The sequence below is a fragment of the Pan troglodytes genome, chromosome 3, assembly GCF_028858775.2.
Source record: "Pan troglodytes isolate AG18354 chromosome 3, NHGRI_mPanTro3-v2.0_pri, whole genome shotgun sequence".
Lineage (NCBI taxonomy): Eukaryota > Metazoa > Chordata > Mammalia > Primates > Hominidae > Pan > Pan troglodytes.
The window spans coordinates 82,871,089-82,888,223 of record NC_072401.2 but is presented as its reverse complement, the minus strand read 5'-3'; the positions used below and the strand labels follow the sequence as shown (position 1 = coordinate 82,888,223).

The following is a 17,135-nucleotide window of genomic DNA, read 5'->3' as shown; positions in this document are numbered from 1 at the left end:
TTAAAAGAGTACCACTGTAATCTAGACAAGAGAAGATGGCAACTTGAATTAGAGTCGTAGCAGTGGAGGTGCTGGGAAGTAATTAGACATATTTTGAATGTAGAGCCAGCATGACCTGCTTAAAGATTGGATTTGGTGGGTGAAAGAAAGTGAGCAGTAGGGATTATCCTAAGGTTTTTGGTCTGAGCATTTAGAAGAGCTGTCATTTATTGGAATGGTGATGACTACAGGACAAGCAGATTTAAGCGTGTGTATATGTTGTGTAGTGTGTATGTGTGTGTATGAACTGAATGTTGTTTGATACTTAAGAGGCCTATTAAACATCCAAATATCTAAATTCGTGCCTGCCATATAGTAGATATATTCAATATTTATTGAATGAAAAAGGTAAGACATTGAGTAAGGCAATAGAATTTAAAAATCCAAGTATATCTATCCACTATGAACTTCTCTATATGTCTAAGTATATTCACTCTTATGTTTTGCAACCATGAGGACTCACCAGAATCCTTTACTTTTTCATCCTGGAAGAGATACTGGAGATCCTCCAACTCACGCATTCTAAAGTAAACTAAGGACCAGAGATTAGAGAGCAGCGATCAAGGTCAAGTGCATTTATGCTACAGCTAGAACCCGACATCAGGCTTTCTGATTCTTAATTCATTGTTCCACACTACAACAGCTTTTCCTGCCCCACAAACATTAGTGCTAACTTCATAATGTCCGGTGAACTGTTCTTTTCAAGGAGTATATTTGAAGGGTTCGCCTTACAGAAACTGACTAGTTGGAATCTATTTTACAAAGCATTGAATGCAAGTGAAAACTGCTACACGTGAAGTAGTCATGATTTTTAACCCTCTGGCAACAAGTTCAGACTGGTCAGAAAGAGCAATGATATTTAGATGAGCATTACACAGATAATATATATTACTTGACAATTATGTTAGCAAACAATCACATCCTTTGACTAGGTCTGTATAGCTAGAAAAATACTCGACTTATAGTTAGCCAGCAAACTTTTAACACAAATACGTTTTTTGCTACGAATAAATAGCTACGTGGTTTTAAGTAGAACTTACAGTCTACTTAACTTTCAACAAACCAAGTATTGAGTGTCCACTGTGTCAGTGTACTAGACATGGGAAGCAAAAATGAACAGTGTCCTTAAATCAAGTAAACAGACAAAAACAAACGAAAAATAATTCTTAGAGAAAAAAGCAATTTTAAAAAAAGTGCAAACACCTATTGAGAACTATTGATCACGTAGTGCTAGAATATGCAGAATAATTAGATCTTTGTGGAATTGTTGGGAAGAGGTTTCCTGAATGAGAGAGTATGGGATTTAAGAAAAGAATCAGATATGGCAGGCGGAGAATATGGCACTAGAAAAGCTAAAGGGTAGAAGCAAGTCAGTCATGGCATGAGTCCACACTCAGGTGTAACAGGACTGGATCATTGTTATTAAACTAAGGGTGGAGGCGGCAACTGAAGAAAAGCTGCAAACACAAGCCAAAGCAGTTCACAATTGACATCTGAAGACCAACGAATGTGATAATGTGATCAAAACAAAGCATTTAAGTTTTGTTTAGGTTTCCTGCCGCATTCTAAAGGCAGACTTCACATTCTTACAATTTTCTTCATTCTTCAGTATCTGTCAGCGTGTTTAAGTACTTTTAATACACAACTTTTAAAAAAGTCAAGACACACTACGAGGAACTTTTTCCGAAGGAAGTGATCCAAAGAACAGAGTGAGTCAATAAACGGAGAAAGGGAGTAGAGAAGCGGTTTACTATCCCCTGCTTCCGCCCCAGTGTGCTGTAAACTTTAAGTCGGGAAAACTATGTTTTAACCGATGAGATAATGCCTTTAAAAGTGCTTAGCACACTGTCTGGCCAGTAGGAAGCACTCAAGAAATTATGATTATTTTGACCTTAGACCTCTCTTAACTGTCTGAAACTGGGGTTTCTTATTTTCAGGGGAAGAAACAGGACACAGGCAGTCTCAGAGGCTCCTGCCAGCCGAGACAATCTCCAATTAAAAGTTGGCATCGATTAAATATTTGCTGAACAAAGTAAACTGTCTCTCCACCGCCGGGCTGAGCGCCCACTCGAGATCCGGCCCGGAACAAGGGCGAGACTGGCTCGCGGGTCCCACACTCCGTGTAAGGGGTGGAGAACACGCCCACACGCCCAGACCAACAGGCGAGGCTGTTCGAGGACCTTGTTAGCCACCTCAGCCCCGCCCGCCGCGAGCCTTCTGCTGGCCTCCCGTTCTGCACGGACCCTCCCTAGCCAGCCCGGCCGCGTCCCACATCCGCCGACACGCCCCTTCCGGCCTAATCCCCGCCCCTCAAGCACCGGCCCCGCCCCATAGGCTCCGTCCGTGGCCCCGCCCCGCCGCGAGCTGGCGCCGGGTCCTCTCAGCGCCCGCCGGCGGCCGCGTCCACCCCCGACGCTCTGAGGTCACCGACTGGGCCGGCCCGCGGGGGGGCGGAGGGACGGAGGGAAGATGGCGGCAGGGGCCGGATATTGGCGCCGCCTCCCCCAATCCCGGAGCCGGCGCAGATGAGGCAGTTCGGCTGGGGCCAGCGGCGCTTTGGAACCCGAGGTGGGGGGACCCTGGCGGTGGGGCCTGGTCCTGCTATATGCCGGCGCCTCGGCTAGAGTGAGCGGCGGCGACGCCTCTTTCCTCCGGCTCTTTCCCTGTCGCTGCGAGAGCGAGCGGGCGGCGGAGGCGGCGGCGGCGGGGCCGGGATGGAGGACGTTAACTCCAACGTGAACGCGGACCAGGAGGTGCGGAAGCTGCAGGAGCTGGTGAAGAAGCTGGAGAAGCAGAACGAACAGCTGAGGAGCCGCTCGGGGGCCGTGCAGGGCGCCGGCTCCCTCGGGCCCGGCAGCCCGGTTCGGGCCGGCGCGTCCATTCCCTCCTCCGGCGCGGCGTCTCCTCGGGGCTTCCCCTTGGGCCTCAGCGCCAAGTCGGGCGGCGGGCCCGTGTCGGGCCCGAGGCGGACGAGTAGCGAAGAGCTGCGGGACGCCACCTCCTTGCTAGCGGCGGGCGAGGGCGGCTTGCTGGACGAGGTGGAGCCGCTGCGGCCCGACGAGCTGGAGCGCCTGTCAGGCTGGGAGGAGGAGGAGGAGAGCTGGTGAGCGCGAGGCGCCGGGCAGGAGCTGGGCGGGGACGGGCCCGGGGGCGGAGAGCGTCCTCTGAGGGTCCCTCTGGTCGGGCGCCTCGCTTTGTTTTGCCGGGTCCGCTCTCCGGTGGGGACTTGTGGTTTTCTTGCTTTGGCAGAGGGAACGTCAGCTGGAGTTGGGGGTTCGAGGCGTGCGCAAGTAACAGGGTTGTAGCTCGTTGTCCTTTGGATTGTGGACCTTCTGAGTGCTGGACCCTATTGGGGTCTGTGGGTTGGGGCAGCTTGAGAAGGGCTGTTCGCCTGGGGAGGAGTCGGAGGTGGGAAACTGCTTTGTAGGCAGGGATCCTGCTTTGTGTAAGATACTGGCTTTCGGATGGTGGCCCTGGGCATTTTGGATGTAGGAGAGGGGTCTGCTTGATGAGGTATCACCAGGTGTGGGGGTCGGGGGCAGACCAGAGTCGTCTACGTCTATGCAGCGGTTGGTGTTTGGGACCCATTTCTGGCGGGGATGGGGAGACTGTATGAATCAGCACTCCCCTTTGGGTAGTGGGGTAAACCTTGCTTTGTGTGAAGAGAGGGCAGAGGATGGTGCTGCTTTTTTTGTTGTTGTTGTTACTCTGTGTGAAGAGTCAAGGGTGGAACAAGAGCCCTGGCTCTTATTTTCTAAAACAAGAATTGAGTCTGGCGTTTTGCAGAGCTCTGAATTGACAGTTATCACATCCGTCTTTCATTTCCACGTCCTTCTAGGGGCAGATAAAAAGAGTCCTATTTAAAAATTTAAACCAAAGCTGTATTGTCATAAGCCACTTCTTGATGAAATTGTGGCCCCCCCACCTTAATATCACTTTCATAAATAGGACATGGGAGGCTTTTCCTCTCGTTTTATTATAAAGATGTGTGTGGGCAATTATTTGTCTTAATTCATTTTTCTTAAAGTTTTAACTTTTAGCTAAAATGTCTCTGCTCTATTGAAATTAAAACTTCTAACAGTGAAATCGAGATCATTCATAGACTCTGGTATTGCAGGGCTGGAACTTTGCAGTGTTCTGAGGTAGTTAAGAGCTTTCCTGGGTTCGCCCCTGATTTTGCCACTTACTAGCAGTATGACCTTGAGCAAGTTACTCTGAGGCTCACTTTCTTCTTGTATTTGATGGAGAAAATAATAGCACTTACCTCTATAGAGTTATGAAAATTTAGTAAGATAATTATGTATGCATTTAGCGCTGGATCTGGCACATAGTAAACTGTCTAAAACAAGCTGCTATTTGTTACTCTTAAGCCTAGTTACTTAAATCAAGAAACAGAGTTCTTACATGATGTTGTAGGAGATTCTGGTGAGTCTTAAGTGTTGATCCCTGTTCATAAGGCAGTTATAGTCTTGTTGAGAACTAAGTTTTGTGCAGTTAAATAAACTAGAAAGTGTACAGTGAATTACCCAAAGAGTGATAGAACAAAGAGTACTGACAGTGCTCAGTAACTGGGAAAAAAATAGTAGTCCAAAGTAGTTGGGCCAGACTTTGAGGAGGAGGTGGCTTGGAGTCTGAAAGTGAGGAAAGAGCGGGAAGGGCATTTTATGCTCTTGACAGCTACAAGAGCAGAGTCAGAGGTATTTGTAACTCCCAGTTAGGAAGATTTGAGTAACAGAATTACTCTTGAGTATATGATGACATACCTTTATTACCAAGTGATATCAAATATTAGAGCTGACTGTGGTAGTGACAGTTTTTGATATAAATGTGAAATTGCATTCTCCCAAAGGAATCTTGGGTATGTATGCACTTTAAAAGAACCCAGAATCTTGTAAATATTGTCACATGGCTCTTGCAAGTGATGATAATAAAATGATGCTCATAATAATGAGGATTAGCTGCACCCATCAGCCCATTTTAGATTATGTATTATTAGAACACATTGAGTCCACTTGGGGAAGCCGATTAAGTCTTTGGCTGCTTTGGTTCCTGAGCATGAGTTTTGTTAAGGTAAAGCAAGTCTTCCTTAAATACTGTTCCAGGAGTTTCTTTTGACCAGATGATTCCTGCTTACTGCTTTGATCCTGGCTTCATATCTTGATATTATAGGTGTCCTATACTTTTTCTGAGATTTGTGTGAACTGAAAGTTGAATATAAATCATATTTAAAATGCGTTGGGGTATGTGATTAGGGTAAAAGTTGTAGGGGATGGATGTCAGTGGCAGGAAGATTCAAAGTCAATATTTTTTCCTTTCTTAGCAAGCTAAAAATCTACCTTTTGTAACTTCTAGCTATTGCACTTTCCTTTTCATCTAGAGGAATGTTTCCTCCCGAGTGTATGTGCCGCAAAGTGCTAGTTCTGAAGATGTCAATAAGTGTTATGTAGAAAAAAAGTGGGTGGGTTCTGGGATGGAATAAATGTGGGAAAAACTGGGTTCAACAAAAATAAACAGTTTTCTTTAATGCTGGGCTCCTGGAGATGCTAATGTGTTTTGAACCTAGTAAATCTCTAGGGAGTATGGTTTGGTCCTAAACTTAATTGAGCTCCCAGGGAACTAGTATCTTTTTTAGAAAACAGTGCTCTACAGCAGTCACTTTCATACTCTTCTTTTTTCTTTTGGACCCAGCTTCATGATAAGAAATACATTTTAACTCATAATCAGGAATTCACATGTATCTGAATAACTGAAGCAAAAGTTTCACAAAATGTTTATTACTTTTACTACAAGTGGTATGCTTGGATATTTTCCGCTCTATTCTGTTTCATTAAAAAAAAATGCTGGTTACTCCCCAGCTAAGCTGATTTTGTGACCCATTAAAGAGTTGCAATTCTCACTTGAAAAACACTGTTCTAGAATAACTCAGAAAAGTTTAGGGATGAGAACTAACATCGTTGTGCATCACAGTGTGTCAGTCTGTGCCAGGCAGCTTATAAATATTTTTTGCCTCTAATTTTATACATTTATGAGATAGGTATCATTTTCTAGGTAAGAAAACTAATCTCTCTCCAAGCATCAAATAATGCGCACTGAATGATGGCACCAGGATTTGAATCCGGGTCTTTATACATCATAGACTATGCTGTTCCCACAGTATTTTGCTTTTTCCAAGTATAATGTCCTTTTCACATGAATGGCCTCTTCACATAGTTGAAGACTACTGTGGTGTCACTGCTGACCCTTTCTCCCTGCCACACACTGTGAGCATTCCCTTCTCTTCTTCAGAGTAAATAATCCCAGTTTGTTTTATCATTCCTTAGATAATGTAATTCTCTGATCCTTCGACCATGGTTATTTTTTTCTTAATTAACTCTAAGTTGCTCATTGTCATTATACATGGTTCCCAGAGTTGTACCCAGCATTTTTGATGATATTTGGTCAGATGGAGAGTGTGGTGGGTGTGAATCAAATGCTGTTTTTTTTTTTTAACCAAATACTTCATTGACAGTTTTAACTTCTATTATGCTTAATATGAGCCTGAAGTATCAACTTCTCTCCCATATATTTTATACATAAGATGTTAAACTGTGTCTTCCTAACCCTAGTTTTTGTGTAATGGATTTTTTTTTTAGCTTAAATATAAGGCTTTTATTTTATTTTTTTTTTAGGCGTGCTCAGATTAAATATAAGGCTTTTAAATTTCCTTTTGTTAGTTTTTATTTACACATTTAATATTATCCTTTCTGATTTATTTGGTCATCTTTGTATTTGGTAGGCATATCTACTACGTCTTCATTCAAATTGTTGATAAAAATATTAAATTGACATAATAAATTACTCTGAAGTGGGCATGTCAGCTAGACTCACTCTGGATTAATACCAGTCCATTAATCAACACACATGGTTGTTCAATAATTGCTAGTTCTATCTATTATCGTCAGGCCCATATAACATTTTGTGTAGACATTATGAAAGATTTTGTAAAGTGCCTTGCTATAATTAAGCTATACTCTGCCTACAAGATTCTTACCTACAATGAAGAATACTACATTACTATCACCAACCTATTAAAATAGCCATTGCAGTTGATTTGTTTGGACTTGTTCATGATGAATGTTCTAGCATTTCATGTGTCCACTTTTCCTTTCTTCACAAACTTTTTTTTCATCCAGTTTTGAATTTTGCAAGGAATCAGTTTGGTCTGGACTTTCTAGACACTGCTTATTTTTCTCTTTAGAAGTCACCATATTTCCTTTTATCCAGACTTTTGATCCTGCCCGTGTTCACCATGATATTAGTGATAAAATTTCTGTTCTTTTCCATCATTTGGAGTGGTAGGCCTAAGCCCATTTTAAGCTACATTCTGGCTCACTAGATCAGTTTATCTTAGGTTTATGAAGACACTTCAAATTCATACTGACTTCTCATCGATAACCTTTGTTGATAAATGTCCCAATTCAGAGCTAGGTAGGTATGTGGTTTTTATACTTTTTTGTCACTCGTGGCTCTTCACTGCTGAGAGTTGATTTATTGTATGACCTCTTTGTTTATGTATGCTTTTTGTAGAGGGCCATTGGTAAAAGTTGCCTGTAATTTAATTTGGTAAGCCTAAGTTAATAAAGCAATTTGTGTAATTATCACCACTTATCTGAATAGTTTGGCAGTCATTCATTGATTAACATACTAATATCTTGGGAAGTTTTATGTTTTCTAGACTCTTCTGTACCAAGGAGATGTTACTTTAATGTGGTTTGTGTATGTGTGTGGGTTAGATGAATCAGAAGTTAGACATCTAATAAGCTTTCTATTTCCCTTTTTTTTTTTTTTTTTTTTTAAGAGACAGGGTCTTCCCATGTTGCCCAGGCTAGTCTCAAACTCCTGGGATCAGGCAGTCTGCCCACCTCAACCTCCCAAAGTGCTAGAATTACAGGCATGAGCCACTGTGCCTTGCCCTCTATTCCATTGTTAGCAGTGGTTTTCCAGTCATTCTAAAATGGCTTTAATTTTTTTTCTTTAATGGAACAAATACTTAGAGTACCTGTGTGCAGCACAGTGTTGGGAACATTGAGAGACATGATAATGCAAGTTCTTAAAAAATAGAACTTGGCCAAGCAGAGCCTCATGGTTGATAAAAGTATATTGCAGTCACTGTGGTGTGCCCATGTTTTTATATGCCAAGCATTTTGCAAGACAGCAGTCGGCAACCTTTTTGGCATCAGGGACCGGTTTCGTGGAAGACAATTTTTCTGTGGACCAGGGGTGGGGGTATAATCTACAGCTCACTGCAGCTTCAATACCACCCCCCCTCCCTCGCCCCTGGCTCAAGTGATTGTCTTACCTCAGCCTCTTGAGTAGCCAGGACCGCAGGCGCGTGACACCATGCCTGGCTAATTTATTTTTTATGTTTTGTAGAGATAGCGTCTCACTATGTTGCCCAGGCTGGTATCGAACTCCTGGGCTCAAGTGATCTACCTGCTTCACCCTCCCAAAGTGTTGGGATTATAGGCGTGAGCCATCGTGCTCAGCTCCTTTACACATGTTAAATCATTTAATGTGTACAATTTGGAGTTGTAATTATTATTATTTTTATTGTAAAATATAACAAAATTTACCATGTTAATAATTTTTAAGTTTACAGTTCAGTGGCATTAAGTACATTCACAATGTTGTGCAATCATCGCCACCATCCATCTCTAGACCTTTCATCTTCCTCAATTGAAACTGTGTACCCATTAAACAGTAATTCCCTGTTTCCATGGACGCCAGCCCCTGGCAACTACCATTCTACTTCTCTGTCTATGAATTTGACCACTCTAGGTAGCTTGTGTAAGTAGAATCATACAATACTTGTCTTTTTGTGTCTGGCTTATTTCATTTAGCATTATGTTTTCACAGTACATCCATGTGGTAGAATGTGTCATTTTATCCCCATTTTACAGCAAAAGAAACTAAACCCAAAGTCGCATAGCTAATAAAGTGAAATTGAGATTGACACCAAACCTAAAAGTCAAGTCTGATGAAGAACGATTGATCTTGATTTATTTAGCCTATAGATATTTAGCTTGGGGAAGAGAACTTTTTGAGTATTTGAAGGACTCTAATAAGGATTATTACTTATGTAACTAACTGTTCATCGCTAGACTAATAGGTGTAAATTAGAGGCAGGCAAATTTTGTTTTAGTAGAAGGAAGAATTTTTTAATAGAGCTGTTTTTGGATGATATGCACTACCCTAAAAAAATTGTTGGAAATAACCTTCAAAAGACGGCTGAATGCTCCTGTGGCAGGCGATGTTACAAAGAAGTAAAAAAGTTGAATTGGGTGAATTCTGAGTGTTCTTTTAATTCTGTTGCACTCTATGTGGGAGCATAAGAAACCTTCAAGACAGGCTGGGCATGGTGGCTCATGCCTGTAATCCTAACACTTTGAGAGGCCAAGGCAGACAGATCACTTGAGGTCAGGAGTTCGGAACTAGCCTGGTCAACATGGTGAAACCCTGTCTCTGCTAAAAATACAAAAATATTAGCTGGGCGTGGTGGTGGGCGCCTGTAATCCCAGCTGCTTGGGAGGCTGAGGGAGGAGAATTGCTTGAATCCGGGAGGCGGAGGTTGCAGTGAGCTGAGATCACGCCATTATACTCCAGCCTGGGCGACAGAGCAAGACTCTGTCTCAAAAAAAAAAAAAAAAAAAGAAGATACCTTTAAGACAGAGTGCTAAGCTTAAGTGTGAGGAGATATTTAGCAGCGGAAGCATCATGAATGTTTTCCCTTTAAGTCTGTGGCACATTTCTCTGAATATCCTCAGTAATGGCCAGTTGTTTTCCTCTTGAGGGTAGGTTTGAATTTTGAAAACCATTAGAAGTCATTATCTTGCCTGGTGAATAAAAATGAGTTAGCAGGGTATTTAAAAGTCCTCAGCAGTCCAGCGCTAATTTAGTTTTTTCCTAGATTTACTTGCTTTTGCCAGAACCTTCAAGAACATTTATGCCCTTTGGCTTTTGATGTTCATCCGTTTTTTTCTCTTCCTCCTCTTACCAAAATTTTACTTATTCTTCAGGCACAATGCAGATTTTCTTTCCTTTGTGAAATTCTCCTGAATTTTTAACTTGGTTTACTTCCTCTTCATTGTTAACCTATCACTGTTTATATACCCTTTTTTAGAGTATATTTAACGCAGCCACCTTGTGCTTTGGTCTGTGTAGTCTAGAATGTGAGCAGTTTAAGCAGAAGGATAGTAGCATATTCATCTTTATGTTTCTGAACAGGACCACAGTATAGTAAGAGTTCAGTGACATTAATTTAAATGAAATCAATCTATCAGTGATGTTAGGTTAAAATGAGGCAAAACTGTAAAACAGTGAGACCAGATTTCTTACATGACGCTTATGCCAGTTACAGATGAGATACTTCACAGATTCTGAATAATGGCAGTATTGAATGTATACTTTCCCATGATGAATTAAAGAAGAAAATACTGTCTAGATGTAGTGTGTGATTTTTAAAATAAGTTTAAAAATTAGCCAAAATACTGGCATGGCTCTGTTTAGTAGGATTACAGAAGCACTTTGTTTTAAACTTCTTTGTACTTTTTGTGATTTCCAAGTTTTCTGATAAGACATGAATTGCTTTTAGAATTTAAAAAATCCTATTGATAAAATTTAAGTCGGTTTTATTACTCTGTGATCATGTGGGGATCATAATATAACATGATACATTAGAAGCCTTTTTACTTGTAGTTTTCCTTGTTACTTAGTGGTAGTAAGATTATATATCACAGATGGATACATTTTGGCTTCAACAAATATGGTTTCATTTATTGAGTAACTGCCATAGGTGGAGCACTGTGCTGTAATGATAGCACATTTTTGATAGAATTGGAACCCAAGATATGTATTTGATCTTATGATCTATTATTCTTGTTTGTTTTAAATTTAACAATTTAATTGGGCAAAAAAAACATTTATTGAACTGGGTAGCACCCAGGACCGAAAGTGATTTAGAATGCTTCTTAGAATGTTCTTAACTTTACACTTAAAAAATTAAATTCCACAAGTGTAACTATTAAAACATTTATCAGATCTACCTAAATAAATCATGTAGTCTGTTTTCATGAAAAACACAACTTTGGTTTTTAGGAATATCAGATAAGGAACACCAAAGTTGTATACCTCACATCCTGTGAGCCTTCTGGATCACTGATGTTGCTACTGCTCCTCAGTCCCCATCTTTGGGGCCTCCGTGTATTCACATTCCTATGCCAGATTGCCCAGGGAACCTGGTGCTGATACCCTGGTAGCCCAAAAAGGCTACTTGCCTTCTACTTCCACTTACGCAGACCCCTGCCTCCTTACCCTTCTGCTAGGAACATATCTATAACTATATAAATTCATGTAATTTTGACATTATTTTTTAAAATGGCAATTTGGGCAGTAAATAGCAGAATTAAGTAGTGTCTTAATATAAATGGTTTGCATTACCTGAATACACTATTCCTTGTAGTAATTATCTGTACTACCCAGAGCACATTGCATGTGACTCCTGTTGGGCTAATTTTCAGCAGCAAAAATGAATTTGTAAAATAATGTAGGTTTTAAGGCTTTGGTAATAATAAGTTCTTATTTCACCTCTTTCATTTACTCAAAATTACGTCTTCTGAGATCTTTTGAGATCGAAGTTATGGAGGAAATGAACAACTTTAGGACAAACTAGCTTATTTAAGAGGAAGGCTTTAAACTAGGTCTTTAGGAGTGGCTCAGAAATTGCAGAACAGTTTACTTTGATCTGGGAAAGGTCTCACATTCTGGAATAAAATAGAAATTAGAGACTTTAGAGAAAAAAATATTGATTCTATCTCCTTGAAATATGAAGAATAATAGATGCAATATAATGTAGTACCACGGTATCAGATATGAAATTCTTGAAAGTATTTGGAAAGATAAGACAAAGGAAGTTGTATTTCGTTAAAAATCAGGTTTATAATTCATGAGGATGAATCAAATCATCTCCCACTTCTGCAGTGTACTAGACTGAAACTCCTCCCCCACACATCCCTCTACTACTCCATTCAGGAGCTTCTGCTCCTCTCTCTGTGAGAGAGTAAGAAAGTACCCAATTATGTGTGGCTCTTGAGGCTTATTTTGTTTGAAAAGTGTGAATGAGAAGCAGGAGTGGGCCAAGCTAGTCTGTAAGTGACCCTTGACTCCAATAAGCTTGAGGAATGGGATTTAATAGGTACTCTCAAGTTAGGTTTTTAGTATGCATTTAATACCTAATTGGTACTATATTCTATAGTGATAATCAGACTAAATTGTGTGTTTTTGCTAATACCTATTTAGTAGATACAGAAAGAGTACTTTAGTAATTTTAGGCTGTGAATGCTTATATCTTTTGAGTGGGCCTGCTCATTTCTCCTCTGAGTGGGAGATAATGAATCTTGTGTTGACCTGTCACAGTGGAACTCTTATTTGCCATTGGTTATACTTAGGACTGATCTGGAGTGGATTAAGAAGCAAAACCCAAAAAACTGATGAATCCTAGAAACCTGAATCTAGAGGTTTGGAACTTGATGAGCAGGCACGGTCAGTCTTGATGGTAGTGCAGCCTGCGAGTGAAAGAGGCTAACAACCTTTATGTGAGGTGTAATAATCTAGTTTTATCTTAATTCATCTTCACATTTCTGTCTAACGCCATGTCTGGCCAGTGGTAACTGCTGTATAAATATTTGTTTAAATTACTGAGTGGAGCATAAGCTTTCAAGGTGTTTAGAGTTTGGTTAGGAGACAGAATGAACATAGAATTCTGTTCTCTCTGAAACCAGTAATATTTTCTAGAAGAAAGGTGTATATGGGCTTAAAAGTGAGAGCCGGGACTTTGGATTTGGGCACACATGGAAAGGTATTTTTTGCTGTCTGTGAGAATCAACAAGTTTAGGGAAAAGAGCGAGTGATACATTTGAGTAGGGTAGAGAAAAGGCCTGTGAAGATCTTAACTAAAGGGATGTTTGTTAGGGAACAAGTGAGAAAGTTGAATCATTGGGTTGGAGATCATACTGTGAATGGCCTGTGAAATCTAGGAGGAGAGTTTTTGAATATTGGAATGCTTTTAACAAAATGGCATTTTGGAGAGGTTAGTGTGGCAATAGTATGTAGGCGAGAACACAAGTCATAGCTACCTTTATTGGCTAGAAAACAGCCTCTGAGGTTTGTGTCCACCTCTTCTGCCCTGAAGTATTCAAACCAAAGTATTGAATTCAAACCAAACTATTGAGTCCACAGTGATACTCTTTCCATTTCATACCAACTACTTATAATATGTTGCATGAAAACCATCACATCACATCAAGCTAAATGATTAAAGATCAGGCCATTTACCTATGAAGGAAATAATAGATATCATTTTGGTTTCAAGATTGTTTAGTTCCTCTTAAAAAACATTCACATTGTTTAAAAATGTCATTTTGATCTTATTAATGTTATTGTAAGGATAATCCCAAACAGGATTCTGCAACCTTGACATTTGGGTCAGATAACTGTTTGTTGTGGGTGCTATCCTGTGTGTTGTAGGATGTCCAGCAGCATCCCTGGCCAACCAAAAATGTCTCCAGACATTGCCAGGTGTCCCTTTGGGGCAAAATTACCACAGGTTAAGAACCATTGCCTTAAAGGATACTTATGGTATGGTGTCAACATGACCAGAAATAACTAGTACTGTATTGCAGTAATAAGTTTCGTATTCTAGTTACTTTGCTCCATTTACATTTTCTAAGTCAAAAATAGTGCTTGATATGGTTTGTCTTTGTGTCCCCACCCAAATCTCATCTTGAATTGTACTCCCATAAGCCCCACGTGTTGTGGGAGGGACCCGGTGGGAGATAATTGACTCATGGGGCGTTTTCCCCTATACTGTTCTCTAGATAGTGAGTTAACTCTCACAAGATCTGATAGTTTTATCAGAGGTTTCCGCTTTTGTGTCTTCCTCATTCTCCCTTTGCCTGCTGCAATCCATGTAAGATGTGACTTGCTCCTGCTTGCCTTCCACCATGATTGTGAGGTTTCCCCAGCCTTGTGGAACTGTAAGTCCAATTAAACCTCTTTTGTAAATTGCCCAGTCTCAGGGATGTCTTTATCAGCAGTGTGAAAACCAACTAATACTGTGTGGTTCTGAAAATTAAGAATAAGTTAAGGGATTGGGCACTACTTGAGAGTCAATGGAGCACTAACCAGATGAGATGTCAGAACAGTAGATTTAAATTAGAACTGCCTTGGGGAAACTGGAATGAATGGTCACCCAAGAAGTAATCATCAGACATTTATTGAGTACCTGCCATAGGTGGAGCACTATCTATCATGGTAAGAAATAGTCATAAGAACTTTGATGGTTGGAAAGCTTCATGAAAGCTTCAAAAAAGACTTCATGGTCAGTCTTGAAAGGCAAAGTAAGGCTGGGTTAGATTAAAAAAAGGAAACTTTTTTTTTCCTTTATAGTGAAAATAACTATGAACAAAGAATCCATGGGTTAAACTCTCCACGATGCATGAAACAAACATTTATTTGGTCAGTTTGGCTGAAAACAGAAGGTTTTTTTTACTGGAGTAAAGATCAAAGGACATAGTTTTGAATCTGGTAACACAGGATTTTGAAAACTAAGCTGTGGAGTTTATCTGATGGGAAAGTTTTTAAGCTGTGAAACAGTGGTATGTATATATGTGTTTCAGAGTATAAGTGGTAGAGTGTAGATAGATTGGAAATATGAAAGTCTGCTAGGTATGGAGAAAACAGTTAAGATTATTGTAACAGTCCGTACTTGATGAGATGGGGCCTAGACTAGAGCAAGGTCAGTGGAAGTGAAAAGGAAGGGATGGATTTAATAAGGATTAGTGAATCAATAGGATATGTTAATTGAATATGTAGAGAGAAAACAGTCGATATTGGCTCAAACATTTTCATTTATTGATTGGAAAAGATGATGCTATTTTGAGGGTTTTTGGGGGGATGTCCGTAAGAAGCAGTTTAGAGCTCTGTGACTGACACCAAGGAGAAAGATTAGAACTATCAGAAAATTATGTATGTCCAAAAACCAATAGTTGGTTATGGCAAAACAGCAACAAAAACTTTCAAATTAAAAAAAAAAGTTATCTGATAAACATAGAATAAAATAGTAGGAACAAGTATTTAGTTGTATCTTAAGAGTTGATAGAATAACAAAAAGATCCTGGGCTATATAAAGTGAAGGAATAGAAGAGCTCATTTTTACACTCTGTGCATTTTCAGACCCTCAAATCATCACTTCTGGCTTGGGTAATTAAACTGTTGTAAGTGATATAGAAAAAACTGATGGGAAAGGGAAAAAGTTAAGGGATTAGAGTGGTTAAACTTAGCCTCTTAGGGATATTGGGCTATAATTTGATTACTGTCACTTGGGAGAGAGATCCTCGTTAATTGTTATGGATATTTTTTTTTTTTTCCCCCTCAGGCTGAGTCTCGCTGTGTTGCCCAGGCTGGAGTGCAGTGGAGCAATCTCAGCTCACTGCAACTTTTGCAGCCCGGGTTCAAGCGATTCTCCTGCCTCAGCCTCCTGAGTAGCTGGGATTACAGACACCCATCACCACATTCAGCTAATTTTTATATTTTTAGTAGCGATGGGTTTTCACCATGTTGTCCAGGCTGGTCTCATCCAGACCTCAGATGATCCGCCTACCTCGGCCTCCCAAAGTGCTGGGATTACAGGCATGAACCAGTGTGCCCAGCCTGTTATGGGTATTTTGAAAGGAACAAATAATGAAATGATTATGAATTAAAATAGGAAAAATTTGATTCAGTTGATCTACAGCTGGTAACCGAATGGTTAGGACCAAGAAAAAAATGTAAAATTTTCTTTTCTTTTCTTTTTTTCTTTTCTTTTTTTTTTTTTTTGAGAAGGAGTCTTGCTCTTGTCACCCAGGCTGGAGTGCTGTGGCACCATATCAGCTCACTGCAACCTCCGCCTCCCGATTTCAAGCGATTCTCCTGCAGGAATTACAGGCGACTGCCACCATACCTGGCTGATTTTTGTGTTTTTAGTAGAGGTGAGGTTTCGCCATGTTGGCCAGGCTGGTCTCTAATTCCTGACCTCGTGATCCGCCTGCCTCAGCCTCCTGAAGTGCTGGGATTACAGGCGTGAGCCACTACACCCAGCCAAAAATTTTCATTGTTATATTTCAGGAAAAAAATGCCATGCTCTTTTATGATTCTTCATACTTACTTCCTTGCATTCCTTTTCTACTGTGTGCCAGGAAGTTTTCTTTGGGGGTGAGGAGGCATAAGGGATGATGTGAAATATTCTTATTCCTGTTCTTGAGAAGCTTAGAATCCCATGTGAAGACAGTTATAAAATTATATAGAAATTGGGTATATAGGCAGAATCACAAACTCTAACAATGGAAAATTAGATTAGGTTTTCTTTTAGGACAATGTCAATTCTAATAATACTATTCCTTCTTCCCCCCAAGTGTATTTTGTGCTTTCTGATCATCTCAGAATACAGTATAGTTCAAGAATCCTCACATACCTGTTCTTATTTTTATATATAATTCAAAAGAAAAAAGGAAGAGAATGTCTAGCCTGGTATTCTTAAATATTAACTTTAGTTGTATAAACAGAATACAGTATACCCGTCTCTCTTACCTCCTACTCTGGCATGTAACATAAAAATATGTTAAACTTTCTTTAGCACTTCAATGTTAAGGTTAAACACGTATTTAATATACACATTTTATATGTTTATAAATATATAAATGTAGATTATATCTAATTACATATATTTATATTTTTCTCATTCTTACCTGGTTTATATTTTCACAAAGTTGGTAAAATATTTTAATTTTATTATAACTCAAAATAATTTTAGAATCTATAGGAATACTACAGATAGAAAATTCTGAGATGACAATTTTTTAATCTTTACTGTCTTAATAAACCTTTGTTATCAGTGTTTTGTGGGTTCAAACTTTATGTTTCTGTATCTTTTCCAAGATAATTTATTTGTAGATGCTTTATCAACAGTATGAAAAAGTGTTAATTTTTTAAACCTAAATCATTAAGTTGACAAACTATTAAAAGTC

The 17,135-nt window shown here is 39.9% G+C and overlaps 1 protein-coding gene across 2 annotated transcripts in view; it reads left to right on the top strand.

The window, feature by feature from the left end:
* The first annotated feature begins 2,372 nt into the window (after positions 1 to 2,372).
* SLAIN2 (SLAIN motif family member 2) overlaps positions 2,373 to 17,135 on the top strand; it is a 78,220-nt gene continuing 63,457 nt past the window's right edge. For both annotated transcript variants that reach the window (XM_517308.8, XM_009447948.5), the window contains exon 1: positions 2,373 to 3,142. In XM_517308.8, the coding sequence (XP_517308.3) occupies positions 2,754 to 3,142 (389 nt within the window). In that variant the 5' untranslated portion in view covers positions 2,373 to 2,753. The remainder of the gene's footprint in view (positions 3,143 to 17,135) is intronic.